The sequence below is a fragment of the Pezoporus wallicus genome, unplaced genomic scaffold, assembly GCF_028554395.1.
Source record: "Pezoporus wallicus isolate ANWC-B61680 ecotype Strahan unplaced genomic scaffold, APGP_CSIRO_Pwel_v1 contig_5069, whole genome shotgun sequence".
Lineage (NCBI taxonomy): Eukaryota > Metazoa > Chordata > Aves > Psittaciformes > Psittacidae > Pezoporus > Pezoporus wallicus.
This window is the reverse complement of record NW_026642361.1, coordinates 6,503,482-6,527,250: the sequence shown is the minus strand read 5'-3', so window position 1 is coordinate 6,527,250 and position 23,769 is coordinate 6,503,482. Positions and strand designations below refer to the sequence as shown.

The 23,769-nt window shown below is 37.3% G+C and overlaps 1 protein-coding gene across 1 annotated transcript in view; it reads left to right on the top strand.

Moving 5' to 3' along the window:
- TRHDE (thyrotropin releasing hormone degrading enzyme) overlaps positions 1–17,105 on the top strand; it is a 213,640-nt gene extending 196,535 nt beyond the window's left edge. The window contains exons 16-19 of the mRNA XM_057429460.1: positions 8,843–9,010; positions 9,565–9,705; positions 14,543–14,624; positions 16,493–17,105. Coding sequence (XP_057285443.1) covers positions 8,843–9,010; positions 9,565–9,705; positions 14,543–14,624; positions 16,493–16,636 — 535 coding nt within the window. The 3' untranslated portion in view covers positions 16,637–17,105. The remainder of the gene's footprint in view (positions 1–8,842; positions 9,011–9,564; positions 9,706–14,542; positions 14,625–16,492) is intronic.
- Positions 17,106–23,769: the final 6,664 nt, after the last annotated feature.

The window sequence follows — 23,769 nt, the reverse complement described above, 5'->3', positions numbered from 1 at the left end:
TCTAGATGTTTGGCTTTACAAGGAGCAAACCGAACATAGCACGCATAGAAGAGGCCATAAAGGAGACATCTGGTTGGACTGGTCTGGGTATTGACATCATATTTTAATCCTTTCAGTTGTTAAAACGGAAGTGATTGCTTCTTTCAGCTGAAAACATGAGATTAGACTTCAATGCATGTTTTACATTTTTTTTAATAACTGAATTTAAGTAATTTTCTTCTTTTAAAATGGTTGATGGCTCCAGAACGTTTTGCTTGGTAATCTGCATTCACTTATGACTTCTTAGTTGATATGAATGCGAACATTTTTACTCTGTTGAGATGTATGCTATTCCTGTATTGGAGCAATGGAAATCCTTGAAACTTCCATGATGATGTTCAGAAGAATGCACACCTAGTAGAAAACATATAAGCATGTTGAAATTTCCCATGTAGTTTGAGAATGTAAGGTTACTGGGATTCAGTCAACAGCGGAATGCTGTACAAGGGAAGCTACTGTTGGCTGAAAATTAAGATGTTTGCTTCTACCTTCATTTAACTGAGCTCATCCCTGTGAAGCTCTTTCATGTGTGAAGAAATACATTATTCACACTTCTTAGATGTAACAGCATTGTGGTTCAGCCTAAAAAATTAACAAAATTGTCATACAATGCCTGCCTGAGCTTGAGAATCAGCCTTGTTAACCCCTTTAACCTTCAATGCATATCTATTCTGAAAGAAGAACATGTTTCTGAGAGGATTAGCATTTTCATACTTTCTGCCTTGGATACACTGAGTAAGCATGTATTTCTGAGGCTGAGAAAGAATATGTGGAGAGCTGCAATCTGGAAACTCCTGACAGGAGACGTCATGACAATGGGTAACATAAGCATGTCTTTGCAAACCTCTCTCTGAGTGCAGGCATAATTTTCTTCCAGCTACTGTTACCATCCATCAGCTACAGGTTGCCACGTACACATTTGTGCTGGCAAAGTGGACTGTGGATATATGCTTGCTTCAGGCAAAGTTAGAGAGGATGGTGTGAACACGAGAACATGTGAAAGAACTGCTTTGATCTGAGACAGCTGATTTTGCCTTCAGCAGAAAAAGGAGTGTTGTGGTGATGCTATTCTTTTTCAGCAGTGAGCAGTGGGAGATGATAGTATTGCATCAGATGCATTTATGTGCTGATGTTTCTTTAAGATGTTAACTGGATCCTTTGGAAGCCCCATAATCACTTCAGCTTGCTCTTATTTTTTTCTTCTTCTGAAATGTAGCCATTACTATTTATTGGTTGCTTTTAAATGGAAACTAATTAAATAATTGCCTAAATACCCCTTGAAAACTTTGAATCATAGAATCAGCTTGATTTGGAAAAGACCTTTAAGATCATCAAGTCCAACCATTACCCCAGGACTGCCAAGTCCACCACTAAACCTCTAACTACGTTTACTAAGTTAGAGAGCCTCATCTACATGGTTTTTGAGCACTTCCAGGGATGGTGATGCCACCACTTCTCAGGGAAGCTTTTCCTGATGCCTAGCTATCCTTTGGTGAAGAAATTTTTCCTAATATCCAATCTAAACCTCCCTTGGAACAGCTTGAGGCCCTTACCTCTGGCCGCATTACTTGCTACTTAGAAGAGAAACGCACAGTAAATGCATTTGATTGATCTGGGTTTCATATCACTTTGGGATGATTTTTAGTTTGATGCAGTTTTACTATTTTTACTGTTATTCTTCTTTCACAAGCGCTCTGATAAGTTTTGTTTACTTGGAATACTGCCTTGCAGATATCATCAATTGAAAAAATAAAAATCCAATATTCTAGTACATCAAATGTGTAGAGTGAGGGTTGCATTCTGGTGTCTGCAAATTTGGTGTCTCTTGTCCTTGCAGTTGTTACGCTGACCTTATGGTTGATAACATCTGCTAACCTTTGATCAACAGATCTAAGCCCACTATGCTATTTGATAAGTAGAGCTAATGTTCAATACTTCTCTAATTTTTTTTCTTTTTTTTTTTTTTTTTTTTTTACAATTGTGGGTCTACATTCAGTCTACATGTTCTATCAGAACAGATAGGAAAACATGGGGTTTCTTTTTTTGCTGTTATTTCTCTTTTTTCAAGGAAAACAGTGCTAAGATGAGTAGATAATATTTGCAGTGGGATTCAACCTGCTGCACTGAATTAGACAGAAGTCAGCATCCATTTTGTGGCCCATGAGTTAATGAAGTTTTCATTTGTCTGTCTGTAAATGAGGAGGAGTACAGACTGCCAGATGATCCTTAATGCAAATCCAGATATTTTGAATATGTTCTGGTCTCTAATCATCCAGATTGTTCTGAGAAGTCTTGGGGTGCTGAGGTTGGACCAGAGATCTCTTCAAAGGGAATATGCAGTGAATTTTCCTGTTCAGTCTGTGGTTTCAAGTCAGAACACATCTGTGTGCTGTTTTGCACTACAGATAAGCCACTTTGGGTTCAGGATATTGGATTATTGCATTCCAGTACTCAGTTACCTCATTTACTCTTTTTAAGTGCATTACTGTGGATATAGGCTTTTCCAGTGACTTCCGATTGACATTTCAAAGACTTTGTCACATAGCTGTGACTGTTAGAAACACTAGTTAATTCTTTATCACTCTTAAGAAAGGTGCAAGTAATGAAGTAAGATGAATTTTATCACATAATTTGGACAAAGACAGTGATAAACAGCAAGCCTATCTTAAGAGTACTAAATCTTCATACTTGTTTGTGTAGAATTTGTATTTCCTCTGCAAGAAACAATGGATTCATGTCCATCCACCTGCCTAAATTGGCAGCATACTTACTTGGATGGACCTTTAATTACTCTATGGAAATACCACCAGAAAAACAAATTGCGCTGCAGGAGTGTAAAGGATACTGTAACACATCCAGAAACTAAACTATCCATAGATCTGAGGGAGTGGTAAATAACAAATTACCAGTCATTAATTGAGATCATTTCAATGAAGTCTGGCTTAGGTGATAGAAAATCAAATGTTTTTCCAAACAAAGCATTTTTTCTTTCCTTTTTCCTCCTCCTTTATTTCTTTCTCCAATGACTCAAGATACATAATCTTGTTGCTTTGTTTTACCTGTGCACAGTAGTGCTACAGTCTTGAAACCACTTATACATGTACTTAAGTTTAACCACTGACATAATATTTGCGGGAATGTGGCCAAGAAGTTAATAATTTTTTTTCAGTTGCTTGGAAAAGGCAATAGCTTTTTACATGGGTTTGATGCCCACCAGCTATTTTTGGAAATCATTAGCAGCAAACATGAGAAAATGAGTTATTCTAATTTTTTTCACACATGAATGTCTGATAAATATAAAACAATAAAATGGATCCCTTCTATGTTATCGATCCCTAGAAGTTTTAATTGCTGAAAAAATTCAGGCATCGCTTTTCATGCATTTTGAAATGTTACTGGAGCTTTGCCAGCGAATGCCAGCCAATGTTGCTGAAGTGAATTAACTAATTAATAGGTTGTTACAACATTTGAGTAGAATCTTGCACTCAAGTCAATAAAACTGTTTAAGAAGGTAGAAAACACTGTTGAGTGCGTGAGTTAATCAAGGAGTTAGTGCTCTGAAAGACCATCTGGGGAGTATGTCTGAAAAGAGGCAGGATTTTGTCTTGTGAAAGATGAAACTGGGCTTTATGGGCAGCAGGTTTAGGTAGCTGACTTCTGTGTAAAATCACAATAAAATTACCCTATATCTAGTGATTATGGATTAGCAGCAATTAATCTGCAGTCCTTAAATCAGATAAATTAATCTCCAATTTTCTCATTCAGGAATGATCTCTCCACAACTTTTTAAAACAATTGACCAGGAAGGACTGTATTTTTGTTGCAAAAACAGTTCAGAAAGGGCAAAACAAGGCATATGACTCAGAGCATTAGCAGTAGCCATCACTTGAGGATTGAGGTGTTCTCTGCCTGCCTCTGTCAGATGCATGCGATACCTGAAGCTTAGAAGCACAGGACCAGGACATGGCACCTGTGCATAGCCTGACACCCTGAAAAGCCACATCCTCCATCAGCATCCCTTGAACTCAGTGTGTGACAGGCACCTGTATGTCAAGCCCATCATAGCTCTGTGCCTTGATTTTCAAAGGGAAATTCTGCCTTTTCTCTTCAGACTGGGTGCTATGGCAGAAGATCCTCTTTTCCTCTGTGTGCACACTGGTGCCAGCAGCATGGTTTCTGGAATTTGGAAAAAGAAAATGGGGGTATAAGCTTTGGGACTGATGTCTTAAGAAAATAAACTTTGTGTGATGCTGTTCCTTATAACAGAATCTGTTACATATTTGCTAACAAAGTACCAATACTTCATTGTTACTACTTATCTGAGTCTTGTAACCTGTTAAACAAGACTATAAATATACTCATCAAGAAATAGGCTGAAGTTAAATGTTAAATAGTTACAAAAATAAAGATGTTTCTGATTAATTTTCTTTGTCAAATAGTAGCCTGAATGGTATTGAAATTTGTCAGTTAATCAAAGAACTGTCTAAACTGTGTGCAATCATGTTTTAAAAAATTAGAACACAATTTGCCCAGAAGATAAATAATTATGGTCCAATTTTATAACTGTATCTTCAATTGTTAGAACATACTTTAAATAGGAGCAAGTATGTAGCAATTAATTATATCTTAGAAGATTATTCTTAGCTCATTGTAGAGCTTTATTATTCACTCTTGAAAAAAAAAATCTCCGTAAAGGCACAGCACGATTTTAATTAATTTTTTCTGACTGTTTAATTTTTAACTTTTTCCCAAAGTGTTTAATTTTTAAACATGAGCTCTGCTAGCTACATATTTCATTCTTACCGTCATATCTCTTAAGCAAGAAAAATAAAGTTAAATAAATTGGATCAGTATTCAAATAAAAGCCATTTAAAGTTATGCTTTCAAAAGTTAATCTTTATTTTTATTCTTCTGAAGTATCCATCAATCATATTAGCTCTTTAAAAATGAGAGCAGCCTTGAAAGCCCAGATGAAGCTTAATATAACAAGGGGATACGTTCTGCAGTGTTACTAGGTGTTATGGCTTACTACCTAAGCCATACTAAAACAGTGGTAATTTTATCCACTTGATTCAGTTAATACAGGGGACAAACATTTGACATGTTGATGTAGTGCCTTGGAACTGCAGTTTTAGAGAAACATTTTCCACGAAGCTATAAAATTAAAAAATCTGTAGACTGGGGAGATTTCACATGTTTAGATAACAATGAAATACTGGCCCATAATCATTGGAGAAAAGGGAAAGCAAAAAAATCCCCATAAATGGAGAAAATTCAATTAGAGAGCTCTCTGTTGAGGCAGTAGTTAAAAAAGAAGTTACTTTTGAGATATTTGCATTTTCATAAAGAATTTTCATTTCCGCAAGAAGAACCCTGCTCTTTACAGTCCTGATTATAGGCCTCTCACAGGAGTAATTTGTACCTTTTCACAGCTGTAAGTTTTGTAGTTTCTGAAGATAAGTCTTTTTAAATCAGTGTTGTTTTGATGTCTTAGTTTGTAGATGATTTTTTTCACATTGTCCTAATGACTTAGCTGATAGATAGAGACCTTCCCTGGAGCAATTGGTTGAATGACATTGAGTAGATCTGTTGACACTGCAAGTATATTATTACCTATGGGCATGGACTCAGTGCTATCATATGTCTTAACTCCTCCTTCCTTCCCAGAGCATTCAAATGATCCTGTGCTTAGTGACTGCACTACTGCTAAAATCACTACGGTTTGCACTTAGAACATAAAAAGGTGAGAATGGGCTGGGAAAGCTTGTTGAATTGAGATGTTTTACTGTAAATTTCCAAGACTGTAAACCTCACAAGTGAGGAATGATGACCTTTCTGGGGTTAGACATCCTCTTCTAGGTACCTCTGCTGCTGACTCTACTAGCCAAACACAAAGTGGCAGTCCTTCCATCTGAAGTAATGGGACAATCGACCAAAAAACATAATTACCTTTTCCAGGTGACTTATAGTTCCCTAAAGTATCTATTGGCTGGATCACCATTCTTGCAGTAAACCAATGTCGTGGTTTAAACCTAGCCAGACAGCTTGTTCACTCACTCCCAGTGAGTGGTGCTGGGCTGGAAGCAATCGAGGCCTCCCCCCCGGGGCTCTCCCCGTCCTCGCTCCCAGAGGGATGGGGAGGAGGATCGAACGAGTGCAACTCCCACGGGTTGAGAAAAGAACAGTCCAGCAACCAATGTACAACACAAATCACCACCGCTACCACCAACGACAACAATGATAAGGGAAAATAACAAGGGAAGAGAATAAGATGCCACCTGCCGAAAAACGAGTCCGACCCAGAAGACCCCATGTCCTTCCGGGTAACTCCCAGTTACCCCCCACCCCGGGCATGACGTGCTGTGGTATGGAATACCTCTTTGGCTAGCCTGGGTCAGGTGCCCTGTCTCTGCTTTTTCCCGGCTTCCCCTCCTCCCTAGCAGAGCATGAGCCTCACAAAGTCCTTGGTCAGGGTAAACATCACTTAGCAACAGCCGAAAACATCGGTATCACCAACACTGTTCCCAGGCTGGAAGTCAAAACACAGCACTGCACCAGCTACCATGAAGGAGAAAAATTGACTGCTACTGCTGAACCCAGGACAACCAAAGATAATATTTCTGCCAGCAAAACTCAGAAGGAACTATGTGTGCTTGTAAAAAACTGATTTAGTGTTCAGGTGTCAAGATACAAAGTCCTTCCTTCATTGAAATAGGGCTTGACTGAGTTCAGTTGTCCTTCATATTCAGATATGGTACATATGATAAGACACATTTGGGGCAACGGGTTGTTTGGTCTGACCGTCAGGATAGCATCCCTTAGTCCTTTTGATTTAGCATATGTTCTTATGGCTGCTGTCAGTGTATTATATCCCAAGTTAAAAGCAAATAAAGAACATAAACTGGTAAGGAAGTTGTGCTTTAAGGACAAAGTATCACAAAATCAAGGCACTATGATAATGAATATCACTTTCAGCTTCTATGCAGTAGAATGTATATACACTGCATATTTATGTAATTGTAATTAATAACTGAAGTTTTGAGAGAGTTGCAGTTATTTAAAAAACTTTAGGCCTCATTCTGAGTTAATGTAAGCTAACACAAAGGCAGCAGCTAAATATCTGCTCCATTAATTTTAGTATGTCTTGATTTCTTGTGTTTAAATATGTAGTCTTAATTTTCTGTAACAGACTCAATTATATGCAGTTTCCTTTGCATGCACTTTTTGAAAGAAAGGTTAAATGGAGGAAAAGTAAACTGTTGATATTCATTAATGTTTGAAATATTGCAACAGGAGCTTAATGGTAAGCTTTCAAGTAAGAAGTACAAATTCCATTACAGTGAAATGGAAATTCAGCACCTAGCACACATGAATAATTCTGTAAATGTCACCCAAACTCACATTTTACTAATGTTAACTCAGTTTTTGGGAATCAAATCTCAGTAGTATGGAAAGGCTGGTGAAAGTGATAACTGCTTTTCTTCAGTGCCAGTGTATGTTTTAACACTGTTTCTTTTGATGGATCTGGTCAGCTCTACAGATTTTGTGGTTTCCTTGCTCTTGGCATAGCAGTCCTATAGGGACCACAGAAGCAGTTGCACAGACCATTCATAAGCCAAAACACTTTGATCCTGAGTAAATCTGAGAATTACTAATTTTTGCAGTGCCAAGCATTTTAGGTCATCTAAACACTGAGAGGAAAAAAACTAAGAAGGTAAGCGGAAGCATCAAGAGGGAGGAGCTGTGCTTAGTTTGGAGATCATACCTGTGTGTCAGTGACATGTAGGGATTGCTTGAGCTGTGTGGTCATAGTTGTAGAATGGGCATGTTCTCACATTGATTTTAGAAGAAAATGGTGCATATGCACATCTTATACTAGATCTGAATTCGGTTTCAAGAAGCTTTCATTTAACTGTAGTCTGAGTTTATATTGCTTAACCAATAATCACAGTTCACAACCATCCTATGACATAGCTGGTTTTGTACTGGTATTAAAGTGCTGAAAAAATTAACAGCTCCTCCTATTTTCTTCACTCTTGAAAACACCATTTTAAAGTAGCATTTTCTCATCACATTCTTCCTTACTTGTATTTTACTGTATGGAGATGGAACACTCTACAGCACAAGCAAGGAGGAGTTTCTATCTGGTCAGCTCCTGTTCTAAAAACAGTACTAGGGACAAGAAGAAGAGATTTGGCTTAGAGCCCAGGAACAAAGTGATAAGATCCCGTGCTAATTTGGAGAGCTTATGTTACCTGTCCTGCAGGTTATGTGGCACGTTATGTGCTGATGAACCAGATGACTATAATTTATAGTCTCTTGACAATGTGACAGTGTTATAAAAAGAATGGCAAGCATGTGTTACCCATTAGAAAGTCCATTAGGATGAGCTGGGAGATTCTGGTGACAGCAGAGATGTAAATGTAATTTTCAAAAGAGAAGAAGATTACTGTTGCACTCTAACATTGGCGTTTCATGAATGTAGTGATCCTCCTTAGATAGAGGAGAGATTTAGGGAGAGAGATTTTAAGGGGAGATTTAAGGGATAAATTCTTTACTGTGGTGGTGAGGCACTGGAACAGGTTGCCCAGAAAATTGTATCTCCTTATTCCTGGAATTGTTCAAGGTCAGTTTGGATGGAGCCTTGGGCAACCTGATTTACTGGGAGGTGTTGGAAGGGTCAGAACTAGACGGTCTTATGATCCTTTTCAACCCAAAACGTTTTAAGAGTCTATGTTTTTAATATCTAGAAGATGTTTATTACCACAATGCTGTTACTAGTTTTGGTGTTGTTTTTTTTTAGAATCCCACTCAATGTGAGAGACATTGTCTACTGTACAGGAGTTTCACTGATGGATGAAGATGTATGGGAGTTCATCTGGATGAAATTTCATTCTACTACAGCAGTGTCTGAGAAGAAAATATTATTAGAAGCCTTAACATGCAGCGATGACAGGAACTTGCTCAATAGGTACAAATGTTATATATATTTCACCTATTGCTAATAATCATGTCAACATTTGTGGATCATCACTTGAGCTTTGGTCTAAATGAAAGAACTTTACTTTTCAAGCACAGGGTTATTGTCTGTTTAAACTGCCTTATGTTTGTGCATTAATACATATGAAAATTGACACATATTATGTCTTTTTGCTTCCAGATATTCCTATATTCATTGAAAATACTTGAAATCCTATTATAATTGCTGTTTTGTTTTGTTTTTTTGGTTAGCATATCCTTTATTTGAATGTTTTGACCAGTCTGATCTTACCAGTTTCATAAAAATACACATATAAAATTCCACTCAGCTTTTTCTGAAATCCTTTTACATCAATATTTTTCTGATTTGCAAATGTGTCCGGTCTTTGAAATCATAGAAATAAACCACTGAGCTCACTTGGGTACTTAAAGAAGGCATTTAGTAATGATTTTGTGGTTTTTTTTTGAGAGTTTTCTGATAGACTGGTTTTAGACTATGTGTTGGTGAAATTAAACAGGGTTTTTTTCCCTTGTTTCTCCCACTAGGCTTTTGAATTTGTCTCTCAACTCAGAAGTTGTCCTGGATCAGGATGCAATTGATGTAATAATCCACGTAGCTCGAAATCCACATGGAAGGGATCTTGCTTGGAAGTTTTTCAGAGAAAAATGGAAAATATTAAATGCAAGGTAAAGATAAAAAGTCTAAATTTATTTGAATTTTCTTATTTTGATGTCATTCATGTAAGTATTTTATATGTATGTGTTCCTGTAAGTCCCTGAGTCTAGTCCATTGTCTTTTAATCCATAGAGATGTATCTAAATATGAAATACATACATATGGGTCATAAATACATTTATTAATGGATTGTTGAACACATCCATATAGATATCTCTTAGCAAATCTGTATATATATCTATTACTGTATTTTGTCTGCACTTACAATAATGAATTCTATCTATATATCAAGTGCTGCAGTTCTACTTTTATGGAAGAAAAGCAGCAGATCCCAGAGGAATTTTGCTGATTTTGAGTTTGATAGGAAAAAAATCTTTGCAAGTGCATTATTTCAACTGTGGGAAAAAAAGGCCAAATACTTTTTGAAACATGTCAGTTTTCAAAAGGATGCTAATATAGTATCATCCCCTTCCCTTCCACTCTGTGTTTCAGGAGAGTTTCAAGTAACAGAGGAGCAACAATTTGAATTAAAATAGATGAGCAGGAAGGAGACATGGTTGTTCCTTATAACTGCTTCCCTTTCTCTTTGAACAAGTGCGACATGCTCCCTACTCAGAAGTGCAAGTCAACATTTTAAAATCCTTTTTGATGAAGATTTTGATATTAATTCAGTGAATGACTGTCGTGGTCCCTTCTTTAGTTCTTTAGGGACTGAGGGTCTGAAAGATTTCACAGCACCTCATCTGATACTGACAGATTAGAAGGGACCACAACTTGGATGAGGTTCAAATTCTTAAAGGCAGGTGTCCAAGAACGCCAGAAACCTATGCCAGGCAACTCCCATGGTGTTGGCAGAAAAAGTATTGGATATTTGTTTAATTATGTGCTTGTGAGGAGACATCTAGTGTATCACAGAATATTTAAAATTGTATATTTAAGATGCTGTACATAAGTGGCCAAATTCTAGTGACGGATGTATAGGTACAAACTTACTATAGGTTTCACAGCATTTGAAGAGTAGTCAAGGTAACTCAGAGACTGTGCAACTTGCCTAAAGATGCAATAAGTCGTTCATGCTCTTTTGGATAATACTTTATTATATAGTGGGATTTTAGAAGTTCAGCTGGCAAAATAGGTTTGAGCTGGAATTGGTTTTGGAAGTTTATATTGTAGGAGTATACTATTGAATCAATTTCCAAAAAGCTTTAAGAGTGCTGGAAAGTTTAAAAATTAAGAATCTTCTCCTCATATGATTATTCCAGGCACTAGACTTTCACACAGAAAGTGGATGGCAGACCCATTGCTATTATGCAACCCAGTGCAGTTAGTTATGAACTGAATAGAAAATAATTTTTCAGGTTACTCCAAGGATTTATGCTGAGCTTAGGCATAAATCTGTCAAAATCTACAAACACATGTCTTTTCTTAGAAAGTACATTCATCTGACAACCTAGCCAACACCTGTGATTTTAGATGTGGTCAAGATTAAGTAGTGTAGACAAATGGACAAGATTTAAAAAACTATGCCACATGTCATTTTTTTTTTTGTGATTTAATTTTAAATAGCTTAACTTCACCTAAAATTTTAATTTAATTTATCTCACTTGTTTGGAATGCATCACTGTGTTATCTGAGTTCCTAACAATCAGAAAAGCCTCATCAAAAACCTATTATTGGGAAAATAACAGAGAGCCTGTCTTTTTGTTCAACCCTGACTTCATGTTACCTACACTCAGTTTGATCTCCAAGCAAAATTCATAACCACCAAAAGGACTGTAGCATTTGCATTTTTCTGAAAGGGACATCCTGTTGAGTTTATATCAGTCACCAAAAAATTCAATTCAGTGGAATGAAACAGTTTATGCACATTGTACATATGTGATATATTTTGAAAATAACTTTGTTTTGTAATTATATATGAAAACTTTTTGAGACTTTGAGAGGGTGAAATTAGTCTAACACCTTGCTGCTTAATGTTCAGTGAAAGAGTGACATGATAGAATGCAAAATTAGGCTTCTAATTTAAGCTTGCTACTACATTTTTATCATGGAATCATATCATATCACAGAATGGTTTTGGTTGGAAGGGACCTTAAAGATCACCTAGTTCCAATGCCCCTGCCGTGGGCAGGGACACCTTCCATTAGACCAGGTTGCTCCAAGCCCTGTCCAACCTGGCCTTGAACACTGCCAGGGATGCGGCAGCCATAACTTCTTTGGGCAACCTGTGCCAGTGCTCACCACCCTCACTGTAAAGAATTTCTTCCTAATGTTCACTCTAAATCTACCCTCTTTCAAGTATAATCTGTCCTAAGGCATCTTTCTTCTATAATTTATTATTTAGTTTTGTTTTAAATTAATGTATTTTACACAAAACATTAATTTAATAATGTGATATCTCAATGGTATTTTCTGTTGAATTTATTATAAAAGATGTTGAAGTTTGAGGTAGTAATGTGAAATAGCTGAGGGTGATTAAATTATAACACTATTTCTTCTGTCTTTAAAACACGACGTAAAAGAGTTACAATTACAACAAGATGTCGTTATCCCTTTATTCTCAAATGCTTAATCATTTGTCAGCATTTGGGAATCTGACAATATTTGTGAAGCCATTTACATCTGCCCAAAGTAAATGGGCTATGCTGCCTCTCACATTGAGTTAGAAGAAGTGCAAACCCTGTATGAACATGAGGTGTTGGAGGTTCAGATTCCCAGAAGTAAAGGAACAAGTGGAGAGCCTGTGACTCCAGGATGTTTCCAAGGAGCTCAGGCACGTAAGGTCCTGGTTCAGCAGGTCTGTTTTCTTCCATGTAAACAATGGGAAGACTGATACTTGCAAGACCAGATAGTTTTTCTATTTATTCTTATGTTTCACACCTGCAAAATAGTAGCTTTGAAGGCGGCTTTTCTAGAATTTTTTCATTAAAGCTTGTTTAGAAATTGCTGTTAGTGGCTGGCTTTTTACCAAGCACATGTAGTGGGTAGTAATCAGCATCAGTATTCATTAAGGTATCATTTTCAGTGGAAGGAATTCTGCTACTTCTTATTTGCACTGTGACTACTAGAGACTGAAAGTAAAATCCCTGCAGCTGTTTTTCTGAGGTCACTTCTGTAAAGTGGATTGGTAACATTGTCAAAAGTCTTCATCAAGAGGAGCTTCCAGTTTTCCAAGCAGTCAATTGTGAGGCTAAGCTGAGACTGTAATAATAAAGGGCTTTGTTAGAAAGTCTAGTCATGCTTAAAGGACCATCCTTCAATGGTACGTTCAATCCATACTTCCCATAGGAAGTGTTTGCCTCTCAATGTCTGTATATGTCAGTATGACTGAATTTTTGGAAAAAGAGATGCACTTGCTAAAATAGCCATGAATAATTTAGTTATTAGTTGTCAGGAAGTAAGATTGTAATACCTGTAACTGTTTCCCCTCACACAAGCTCAAGGTAGCAACCAACACAGTGTACATTTTCCCTAAAACAGAATCTTCTCAAAGAAAACACAGTTCTCTTAACTCTCCCTCTTTCTGTTCCCCTCCCTGGGGCTATCCCTCTCCCTTTCTCTTTCCTTCTCCCTTTTGAAAGGACTGTGGCTTACAGTACCTAAGCATTTAAGGGTAATTAATTTATGATTAATAGAAGCAGTACAAAACCTGTGACGGTGCTAGTTCATTTCACTTTGAATTTTGAATTCCGCCTCTAAATCTTTTTGTAAAAGTAGGTTATGAAGTGAATTGTTCCCCAATAAAAACTTAATTGCAGTGAAGTCTATTGGTATCACTTGCACATGTCTGACAGGTGAGCTGAATTCCCTATCTTAAAACCAGTCATGTTCAGATTAGCTAGATATTGTTTGGATGTATGTACAGCTACATAGATAAGAATAACTATTTGTCAAGTGTCTTTTGCTATGCTGAATGATATCTAATTTGAATGAAAGACTTGCTTTCAGTTTCCAATGGAATTATATTGACTTTGGAAAACAAAACCAACCAAACAAAAAAAAAACCCCAAACTATTCCAACATGAAATGTAAAAATTCAGAAGTCCTGTTAATCTTACAAGTAATGTAGATGCTTCATCTGAAGGGATTGGAAAAAACCTGTAGAAAAGTGAGTGGAACATCAGGATTTAAATGGCCAGTTTCAGAGCAACTACCTGCAGTTTTCTGATTGTTGCAGAATATCCTACACTTTAAATATTCCTTGACCAAGCTTTCAAATTTTAATTCCATGTTGGTTCTTTGAAGATGCTACACCATGGTGCAGGGGATTGTTTTAGCAGTTTTGTTCTCTATCAGTATTATTTATTTTAATTATCAGGTACTGGAAAAAGAAAATTTGATCCAGTTCACTTACCGAGATGATATTTATAATGTAGATGAGGTGAATAAATACAAAGTGCGGAGAAGGCTGCAGCACTTCAAAAAGTCTGTTTTAATGGTACTTCTAGAAAGGCTTCTCAAAATAATTCTCCACAGTTGCTGCTCTGCTCCCTCTTTGGCTGCTGCATTTTGAGCTCCTGAGCATCATTACATGGAAAGCTTTTTCATTAAGCATGAGGTGATGGTGTGGTTTGGTCCTCTCCTCTGAAGCTGTCATTTGTGACTGTGGTTAAGCCAATTCTGCTTAGTAGCATCTGAGTAAAAGTTAAGTACAAATAGCTCAGCCTAGTCTCAGTCCAGGTTTTTAGCATGAAACACTGTAATACCAGTGACTAATTCCAGTAGTATTCCCTGGCATCCCCAGAATCAGTCCCATATCTTCTCCCTTGCTTACAGAAGACAATTTTCTAATTTTCAGGTGGCAGGGCACTTGCACTAACTCTGTGCATCTTCTTTTTGCCCTTACAGGTATGGAGAAGCATTATTTATGAATTCAAAGCTTATCAGTGGGGTCACAGAATTCCTCAATACTGAAGAAGAACTAAGAGAGGTAATTTTTAAATTGCTTTCAGCACATGAGGCTGTATTTGTTGTAAGCTTGAACCAGAGCAGGAGCTATAATGTCTCGGTTGTCTGGAAACTCTGGTTGCTCAGCTGGAGTTGCAGACCCGTGCTACGGCTGGGCAGCATGAGGATGAGGAGCATATTGAAAAGGCATCTGAGTGTGTAGGTGGTGTCAGGAGGTGCAGGCACTTCTCTGTGCATGGCTGGATATGTAGGTTTGAGTTTTTCCTCTTGACTATTGGTTGAGAAACTAAAAATGAGATCTTCCTATTCAGATTATCTTACGCTAATGAAAAATGACTGCTACTGCTGAACTGGGACAGCTGCAGAGGACTGTCCTAGAAAACGCCAGTGTTGAAAGCAGAAACTGCCAGCGCCTATTCTGTTTTTCTTATGTCTGCAATAATTCCATATGAGAAAAACTGTTAAGCCAATATTCTGTGCAAATGACACCAAAATAATTTGTTATAAATGCTAAGTACTTCTTATTTAGATTGCAAAGGTTTCTCATTTTAGCCTAACACCTGCCTTGACTGAGGTAGTTGTGTGGTTGTGTTACACTCCGCTTAGCAGCTGCTCGATGTTACCTCAAATGGATCAAATTATTCTTATGCAGCATAATCACCATTAACAGAAATCTGATTGCACTATATTTTTTGTCCAACCCTTTGCCTGCACTCAAGTCTAGTGGCCTCAGAAACTTAAGGATGAGCCACAGCTAGTTTCCTCAAAGCTATGCAGGTGGGAAGGACAGTGTTGGCCAGATCTGAGTATCTCCCCTGTACCAGGAAGCCTTCTGTACTCTTTGTTTCCACCTCCATGATAGTATTGGTAGGCTGCCTGTTTATACTTTACCTAAAAGAAACTGACATAAAAATTTCAGGATAAAAAGTACAGAGATCAAGTAAATTCGAACCTCCAGGTCCCTCCCATGCTTTTAATGGTGATGGGAATGAGACAGTGGAAGGATTAGCTTTATCAGTTTTGAGTCCATGCACAAAGAGATGTTGTTGGAAGTTAGATTTAAATAAACAAGTTGAATTTGGTGTCACCAGGAAATAAAAGTTAACTAGTTACAAATAAGTGTTTCTAACCCCCCCTAATTTTATACAAGTCAACATAACCAGAACCTACTGTGCAGATAAACCTTGCAATTCTCACTTTAAAAGAACAGTAATTCAAAGCACACCAGTGCTATTAGTGGTAATAATCCAGGTGATAGTGCTATAATTTGCAGATACACAAGAACAGAGCAGGAGCCTTTTCAGTCTGCTGAAAAAAGATCAAAGTTTTCTCATAAGGGAAGGAATCTGTTTCAGGCATTCAAAGATCATCAAATGAGTGCCCACTTGCTATTTTGCCATTCTCCGCACACTGTAACCATCCATTCCTTTTCTAAACAACTGAGCTGTATTATATCATCAAAAGGGTTCTTCAAATCGAAATAAATTTGTTGTGAAGCTTAATAAAACCAAAGGGCATCAGGGATGCCTTCTGTTAAAGAAACTTGCATAGAAACTTGAATTAGAAACATTTCCAGCGCTCCCAGTTTGGTTTCTTATGTAGAAATAAAAGTCTGGAGCAGCTGGGCTGCAGGAGAGAAGGAGGGAATGATATTAATGTGATCTTCACTGGCATGTCAATATCTTCCAGTGGATGTGAAGCAATTGCATCACATCTAATTGACAGTCTGCTGCCTTATTATATTTCCTATTAAGTCTTTCTACATGGTACTGCATTTACTTCAACAGTGACGGTGGAGCTTTGTCCTAAATGCCTGACTTGTTTGTGTGCAGTGGAAATATTTACTTTCTTTAGTTTCTGCAAATTTAACCTGTTAACTTGTATTTCCAGCTAAAGAACTTCATAAAGAGTTACGAAGGAGGAGCTGCTGTCTCTTTCTCTCGTGCCGTGGAAACAGTGGAAGCCAATGTGCGGTGGAAAAAGCTTTACAAAGAAGAACTATTCCAGTGGCTAAGAAAATCCTTGACGCATTAATCTGTCTTTCCAGCCAAGCATTTAACAAGAAGCTCTGCAAGAGGAAACATTTTAGAAGTGTTCAACATTAAAATCATGAAGACAAGATCAGATTGCAGGAATAAGGTTTTTTTTTCCTTTGTTTTCTAATTGTGGGATTTGTTTTTGTTTGTTTTTTTTTTACACTGGGCTTTTGTGAAATTGTCAAGAAGCTTTTCAGAAGAGGAGATCATGAATGCTTGTGAAATCCAGTCCTCAGTGTACAAAACCAAACATGATATTAAGTGGTGCATGTAAATGTTGAAGAAAAACAAACAAAAACCCCTTCAATGACTATTTTGTGCATGCTTGTACCGTCCCTGCCTGTATTCTAGCATGCCTATGTAAAACAGCCACATTTTGTATGTGAGTTCCAGTTACATCAAAGATGGGCATTATACAAAGCACAAAGACTGTCTATGACAATCAGTGTTGCAGTGAACAAAATGAAAACCAGTGAACAAAAGGAAAACAAGAAAAAGGAAATGTAGAAGGCTTCCAACTTGGGGCAGTATGAGATGTAAAGTCAACTTTTCAGCTAGCTGCCAATTAGTCTACCACTCAGTTTGTCTCTTAATAGTTACAAAGATGCCACCAATTGTATCTGCAGTCTTCATATACCCATATTTAAATAAGGAGAATATATACAGAGAGGAGAAAGATAAAAGGGCATGGAGGCAGGGGGAGAGAGAAAACAAGAAGGACATCATCCATACATTACAATTATATGCATTTATTCACTGCTGATCAGTGGAACAGTGTAGTTCTAGCTGTGAACGTATGCAGTGTCGGAGGGTAACTTCAGATTGATTTCACAGAATACATGAACCACCTCTTCTCAACTATTTTAGAAGGCAGTGATATTTACAATGGGTCACCCAACCTGTCCAGTACTAAGTTATGCAGGTGACTGTGCACAAGTATTATAGATAAACTTAAGATTCACATGGAAATTAACAAAAAGGGAAAATATCTTGCATGCAAAGACATTACTCAAGGTTGTCTTGCATGTGGTAGACCAGCCTCTGTATCGATTTATTATGATAGGTAAGATTCTCTATGTGGGCAATACTTTTGAAAATATGGGATGTGGCATTCATGCTAATTTAGAAAAGTGGAATATGGAGAAAGAAAGTGTGTGTGTACATGTAGGAGGTGTTTATTCATATGGGCTAATACCACAAACACTGTTTTCTTTCTGTTTTCTTGTGTTTTACATAGACTGCTGTAGATGAATGATGTTTGTTTCCTTTTTCTCAATCCTTAATCTGAAAGATCAGTGACACAGTGATCATCTGTGTACTACACAGGTAGTACAACTACCTGCACCATTGGTGCTAAGTGTTGAGGATAAAACTGATGGGCAACAAATCCTCTCTCGTCTACACTGTCCACAGTCAGGAGTCAGACTGCAGCAGCTTCAGAGGGTGAATGTAGATGTATAATAATGTTTCTTTATCCCACCCCACCCCATGTGACCACACCATGGCCCTGTACATTGGAAGCATGGCCAGCTGGAGTAGAGGGAAGCCATTTTATCTGGTTGTTTCCTTCACAAGTTATAGAATTTACCAATATGATTTACACTTGCAGTTTCTTGTTCCCAGTAAATTGTGAATTCAAACATTAGTGCAAAAGGAACCAAATCCAAGCATCTTCAGATATTATCAGAGTTGTGTGCAGACAGTATTGTTTTCTGGGCTATCATTCCCATGGCATCCTGCTCTTCAAGAACTGGTAAACACATCCCATACCTAAGTTGTACCTATCTTCAGCCTGTCATTTTGTGTCTTTTACCAAGCAGAGGGTACTATTTGTGGATTGAGTGCATGAAATCCTTGTGTGGCCATGTGCTCCAATGTTTGGTGCTATGTAGCACTGCATGTTAGCTTGACCACATGTAACCAAAAGAAGAGGGAATCCTGTGCTCTTGTACTGTTAATTCTTTGCCTTATAGTAAACCCTAAACCTTTGTGCTATGTTGCAACGCTAGTGAACCTAATGCCCAGAGACATTATGTCCAAGTCAAGTGAAATCCTTCTCCTCCTATGTATTTTACCTACCTCACAGGGGTGTTGTGAGGCTTGACTAATGTTAGCAAAGCACTTGAATATCCTCTAATGAGATACATTTAAAAGTGCAAAGTATTATTTTATGTGGTTGACCAAACTCAACCTCAATGCCAGTATGTAGCGTCACATTTTTAATTTCTACTGGACAATATCACATGCAGATTTGATATAATAAAAAAGTAAGCCAAATATTATTTAATATAACCTTTACCCCGTAACGAAGGCCAAAATTGTGATATCCAAAGAGTGTGCAGAAAACCAAGCCCTCAAATGTGAATTGCTTTGAGGATTTCAGAGAAGAGTGTGCGTAATGATCTGTCACTTCGCAATTTTATTCAAGATTGTCTTTGATGACTTTTCTTTTTTAGCACCACAGATTAAACCACGTACCTCCAGGATGTGCATAAAAGTTTCTGGTCTTTCCATTGATAAAGGGCAGGCTAACAGTATGTTCCAAAGTCAAAAGTTTATTTCAGCCTATATATTCTGCACAGAGCACAGAAGATTCCACTGTTGCTCATTTGAATTGAAGTTCTTGCACATTTAGCTGGTGTTGGATGTAAATTAATGTTTTAGTGGCCTTGAGCAACTGGTCTACCACAGATATCAAGCCCTAAATGTATCTATTATACATACCTATTGATGTACTGCTTATAATTGTTCTAATAATGTTTCAGAATTATTTAGAACACTATTACTGCTACAGTGAAGGTTACGCTGGCCTTTCCATTATAATTTCCTAGTCTTTTATTTTTTTATATTTTGTGTTTTGCTGTTTCACAGTGAATCAGGATTAAATTTAAATGGATTAAATCCAACAAAATTATAGCTGTTTTTTACAATATTCAACTCCTCCCCTGCAACCCCTCCATTTATTTATATGTCTTTAGAAGCTATTTTTAATAAGAAGTTCCACACAGCTGTGTGTTAAAGAATAGTTGATACCTCATGGAAAACTCTAATACAGTCTGCTTAGAAAAATCTATTTATTTTATTGATTTTCTTTCTCCTTTACCAGTCTTTTTCTTCCTTTATCCTTATATAAAAATGGACCCCATTTTTGTAACTTGGATTGTGATTAGGAAGCAAATAACCCAAACTTGTCAGTATTTTCAAATCCGGGGTTTAATTTTGTCCTTTATAATGAGAAGAGATGATGCAAAATGTGGATCCAGTGCGAATGTGACCTCACCCAGGCCTGGTGTGCCATTTTGTAGAGATTTGATGAGATCTGTGTCTCCAATCAGCCTTTGTATGACTCAGGGTCCATTGCAGTTAATTGATACAGCTTACTAAATCATACAGGAAAATATACGAATAGTTATGTTTTTATGCCAGCATAACAATATACCTGTTGCAAAAATACCTATTGTAGTTTTATAACATTTTCCACTTCAAAAATCTCAGTCTATTACTTTGTAGCTGGTGGAATTATTCATGTATCCACTGCTAATAGCTATTAAAATGATGTTAGGTATTAATTGTGACTAGGGCAGAACAATGTAAAAACATTTTTCTGAAATGAAATGTCACTTCTGCTATTACTGGGAGTATTTGGACATTGATTTTGATGAAAAAAACTTCATGTGTCCTCAGGTGCATCCAAATTTGTGACCTTTGATGATCTTTTCAGTTAATATAGCAAGAATTCCAATACTATGCTGGAAACTGAAGATGAATTTTATGTAGCTCTTGGGCTGTTGTGGATATTTCACTGAGCTTTAGAGTGTCAAAAGAAATATCTCCACTGATGCAGAAGGGTGCTTTCACAACAAAGATCCTGAACCATGCAATTAAATCCTTAGTAGTAAAGAATAAAAGATTGCCGTGGTTGAAAATTATATATATATATTAATGTGAAAAATCCTCCGTAGAGCTGATTTTCCCATAAAATGTCAGTAAGTCTCATTATATGGATAGAATAAATTGAAGCCAATATTTGCTGTTGAGGGTGCCTTTGTTCAGATACCTGCATAATAAGGTTTTGGTTTTCCATATGATCATGAATGATTTAAATGAAAACAAACTTTGAGTCAAATGTGCAACTTTCTGTTTGAGGGAAAAGGATGTGGCTTTGAAAACTGTTGGTGTATATAATCAACTTACCACTCCTGTCATGAGTATTCCCTGTATTAGGCTGCCTGTCTTAAGCAGGGTTTATAGACACAGTGTCAGAATCAGCAAGAAGGAATAAAAGGACCATCCTGCTTCTAAGCAGCCTGAATAGAGGCTGTTTTCCCAGTTTTGGATGGGCAATACAAAACCTGCTGGCTGGATCATCCACTGCTGTCACTATCCCACCCAGGTCAGGAAGGCAGTTGAGAGCCACTGAAGTGCAGAGAGGCTCCATCCATATTTCTCTCAGCTAGATAGGAGGAACAGAAGGTCCCTTTGCTGGTTATAGGTTATGGTTCAGAGATTAGTGTCATTGCCTTGTGATAGCAGGAAACAAAGGTCCTGCTAGTGAGTGTGTGTTGCTCAGAAACACCTACATCCCTGAGCTCCGGTCACTCTAATGGGAAGAAGGTGACTAAAATATTTGTAAGAGACATGTGTTATGTCCCTTCTTCAGAAGTAATTTCAAACAGTCAAATATTTAGTTTTTCAGGTATGCATAAGAACACAGACCATCTTTTCCTTTAGGATATTTTTGTTAATATTGAAAATGTGCCATGAATTTCTTGGACATTTTCCTAACAAATGGTTTAGAAGGATGTCAGTGCAAATTGTCTGTGGTAATAATAGTAGTAACAGTAGTTACTGTACTAATACCATCAAAAAAATCAGATGCCCATGCAAACCTGTATGGCACTAGTGACAGTTCCCTCTTTGTATATAAAACTGTAAAATAATTGGCCACTGTGTTTCTCATATGACTGGAAGCTTCTGTCTGTCTTAAAACTAATACTGAAACCCAGTGAAACTGCTCTGACTTGAGCAAAAATCATACAATCATAGAATGGTTAGGGTTGGAAAGGGCCTTAAATCATCTAGTTCCAACCCCCTGCCATGGGCAGGAAGTCCATGCTGACATGAATAATTTAGTTTTTAATGAGAGGGAAAGGGAGAAAGGGATTGCTGTGTGTGAAGATTTTTCACCAAAGTAAAGCTACGTGCCCTAGTTGGAGCAGAATTTTAAAATCACATATATTTTGAAGAATCTGGTTAAACTTTGTTCCACGTTGTGTCCGTGCTGACAGTGGAGAGTAGATTGCCCCCAGAGTATCCCAACATGTTAATACAATTGAAGTCAGATTCTGTAAAAGATGTATGGAACTGGTTCCATTGAGCTGTGTCAAGGAGGATGACCAACATAAGCAAGTGGTGTGAGTCAGACCAAATGTCCTTTCTCAGAAAAAGTGACTATTTGGCTGATTTGTAACTAGTGAATTAAGTGTGACGTTGCCAAACAGTATTTCTAATTGCCTTGCTTATTTTACATGCACCATTTCCTAAGGATGTAAAAGTGGTGTTAGTAGAGAACATAGAAGTGAGCAAAGAGGACTGTGTTGCATCAGGCAGTTGCAAGCCAGGAGGCTTTAGCCACAGTGTACCAATGTTTCCTGGATAGCATCACTTGGGTTTGCCTGATCAAGGATAGCCTTGGTAAAGCAGATAAGGCCAAGAGCCAAGATGCAGTCTCAGTTCTCTGCCATACATTTTGGTCCACTTAATATATTCATTTCTGTAATTTATTAATTACAGAAATATTTATTAATAATCAATATGTAATAACCTGTAGCCAAACTGACGACACTGCAGATCCTCCGGTGAGGTAGATCCATTGAAGTGACTGATGTGACTTGCAGCTGAGGATCTAACCCATTGCTTTCAGAACAGCCCCCAGAACAGCTGGGCTATTGTACAGGTTGTTTTACGTATTTGTATCTAGGTTTCAGTAGCATGTATTGGATAACAAATGTTTTTTTTTTCCATTTGTTTTTTGTTAGAGTAATATTTTGTGACCTGTTCCAATGTGATAGAGCTTTATAACATGTTTGGAGAACTGCGGAATACTTTACTGTGAAGAGTGTGGTTGCTACCCTCTCTTTTTTTTGTGAACAGTAGGTTTCAGCAGAGATGGACTTCCCTGGACTTAGACGCTCTGTGAAAAAAATTCTGACAGTTTCTAATGGAAACATCATTGTAATTAATGTATAACTACCCTGTACAAAGACAGCTTTATTATATGTGTAAATGTAATTTTGCTATGTTGTTTTATGTTTGAGGGACAATAGGCTTTGGTGTGAATGAGACATATAGACATAAAACCAGAGATTGTAGCTCTCTGTCTGATGTTTTACTGAAAGGTGTTCAGTTGCTCTATTTTTGCAGAAGATAAACATATACTAGGACCCTGAAAACTAGTCATCTATTCCACTACACAAACATCAATGGCACAAATGGATCATACTATTGAAAATAAAGGCTCGATAATAAATTGCATTATTTTCCCAAGAGACTTGACATATAAGATCTTTTGACACCTTAAGAACAAAGAAGTCCTGCAGCTATTAATGCTGGTTATAATGAATGAGTCCCTCTATTAATTCTGTCTTGGCCTTAAATTAATTCTGAATACTGTAATTAGAAGAACATATTTTTCCATCACTTCTCAAATCTGTGCTCTTTGGAGTTCAGCTTGTCAAGTAAGAGGTGGAGCTGGCTCAGTTTAGATACAGTTTACCAATGGTATCACACAAAGTAGTGTTTTCAAGATCCGAATGCCATTTTCATTTAAAGGGAAAATTTAAAGGATCATTGCATAATGTCACAGTTCTCTATGTACTATATACACATGCATGTGTATCTTCTAGTTCTGGACATTTTGCTCTGACAAAGCTTTCATTGGTTATTTTTATTTATAGATCCTATTCAAAAGTTTCAACTCAGCAAAACAGTTGGACATAGGCAGATTGTAAGGCTGTGTTGGCCATAACTCAATACATGATTGGCACATAGGCAATCCCACTGATTTCTGTGGGATAAATCACACTCTGCAAATTAATGTATCAAATCATGCAAATGGACTGAGTCTTTCTG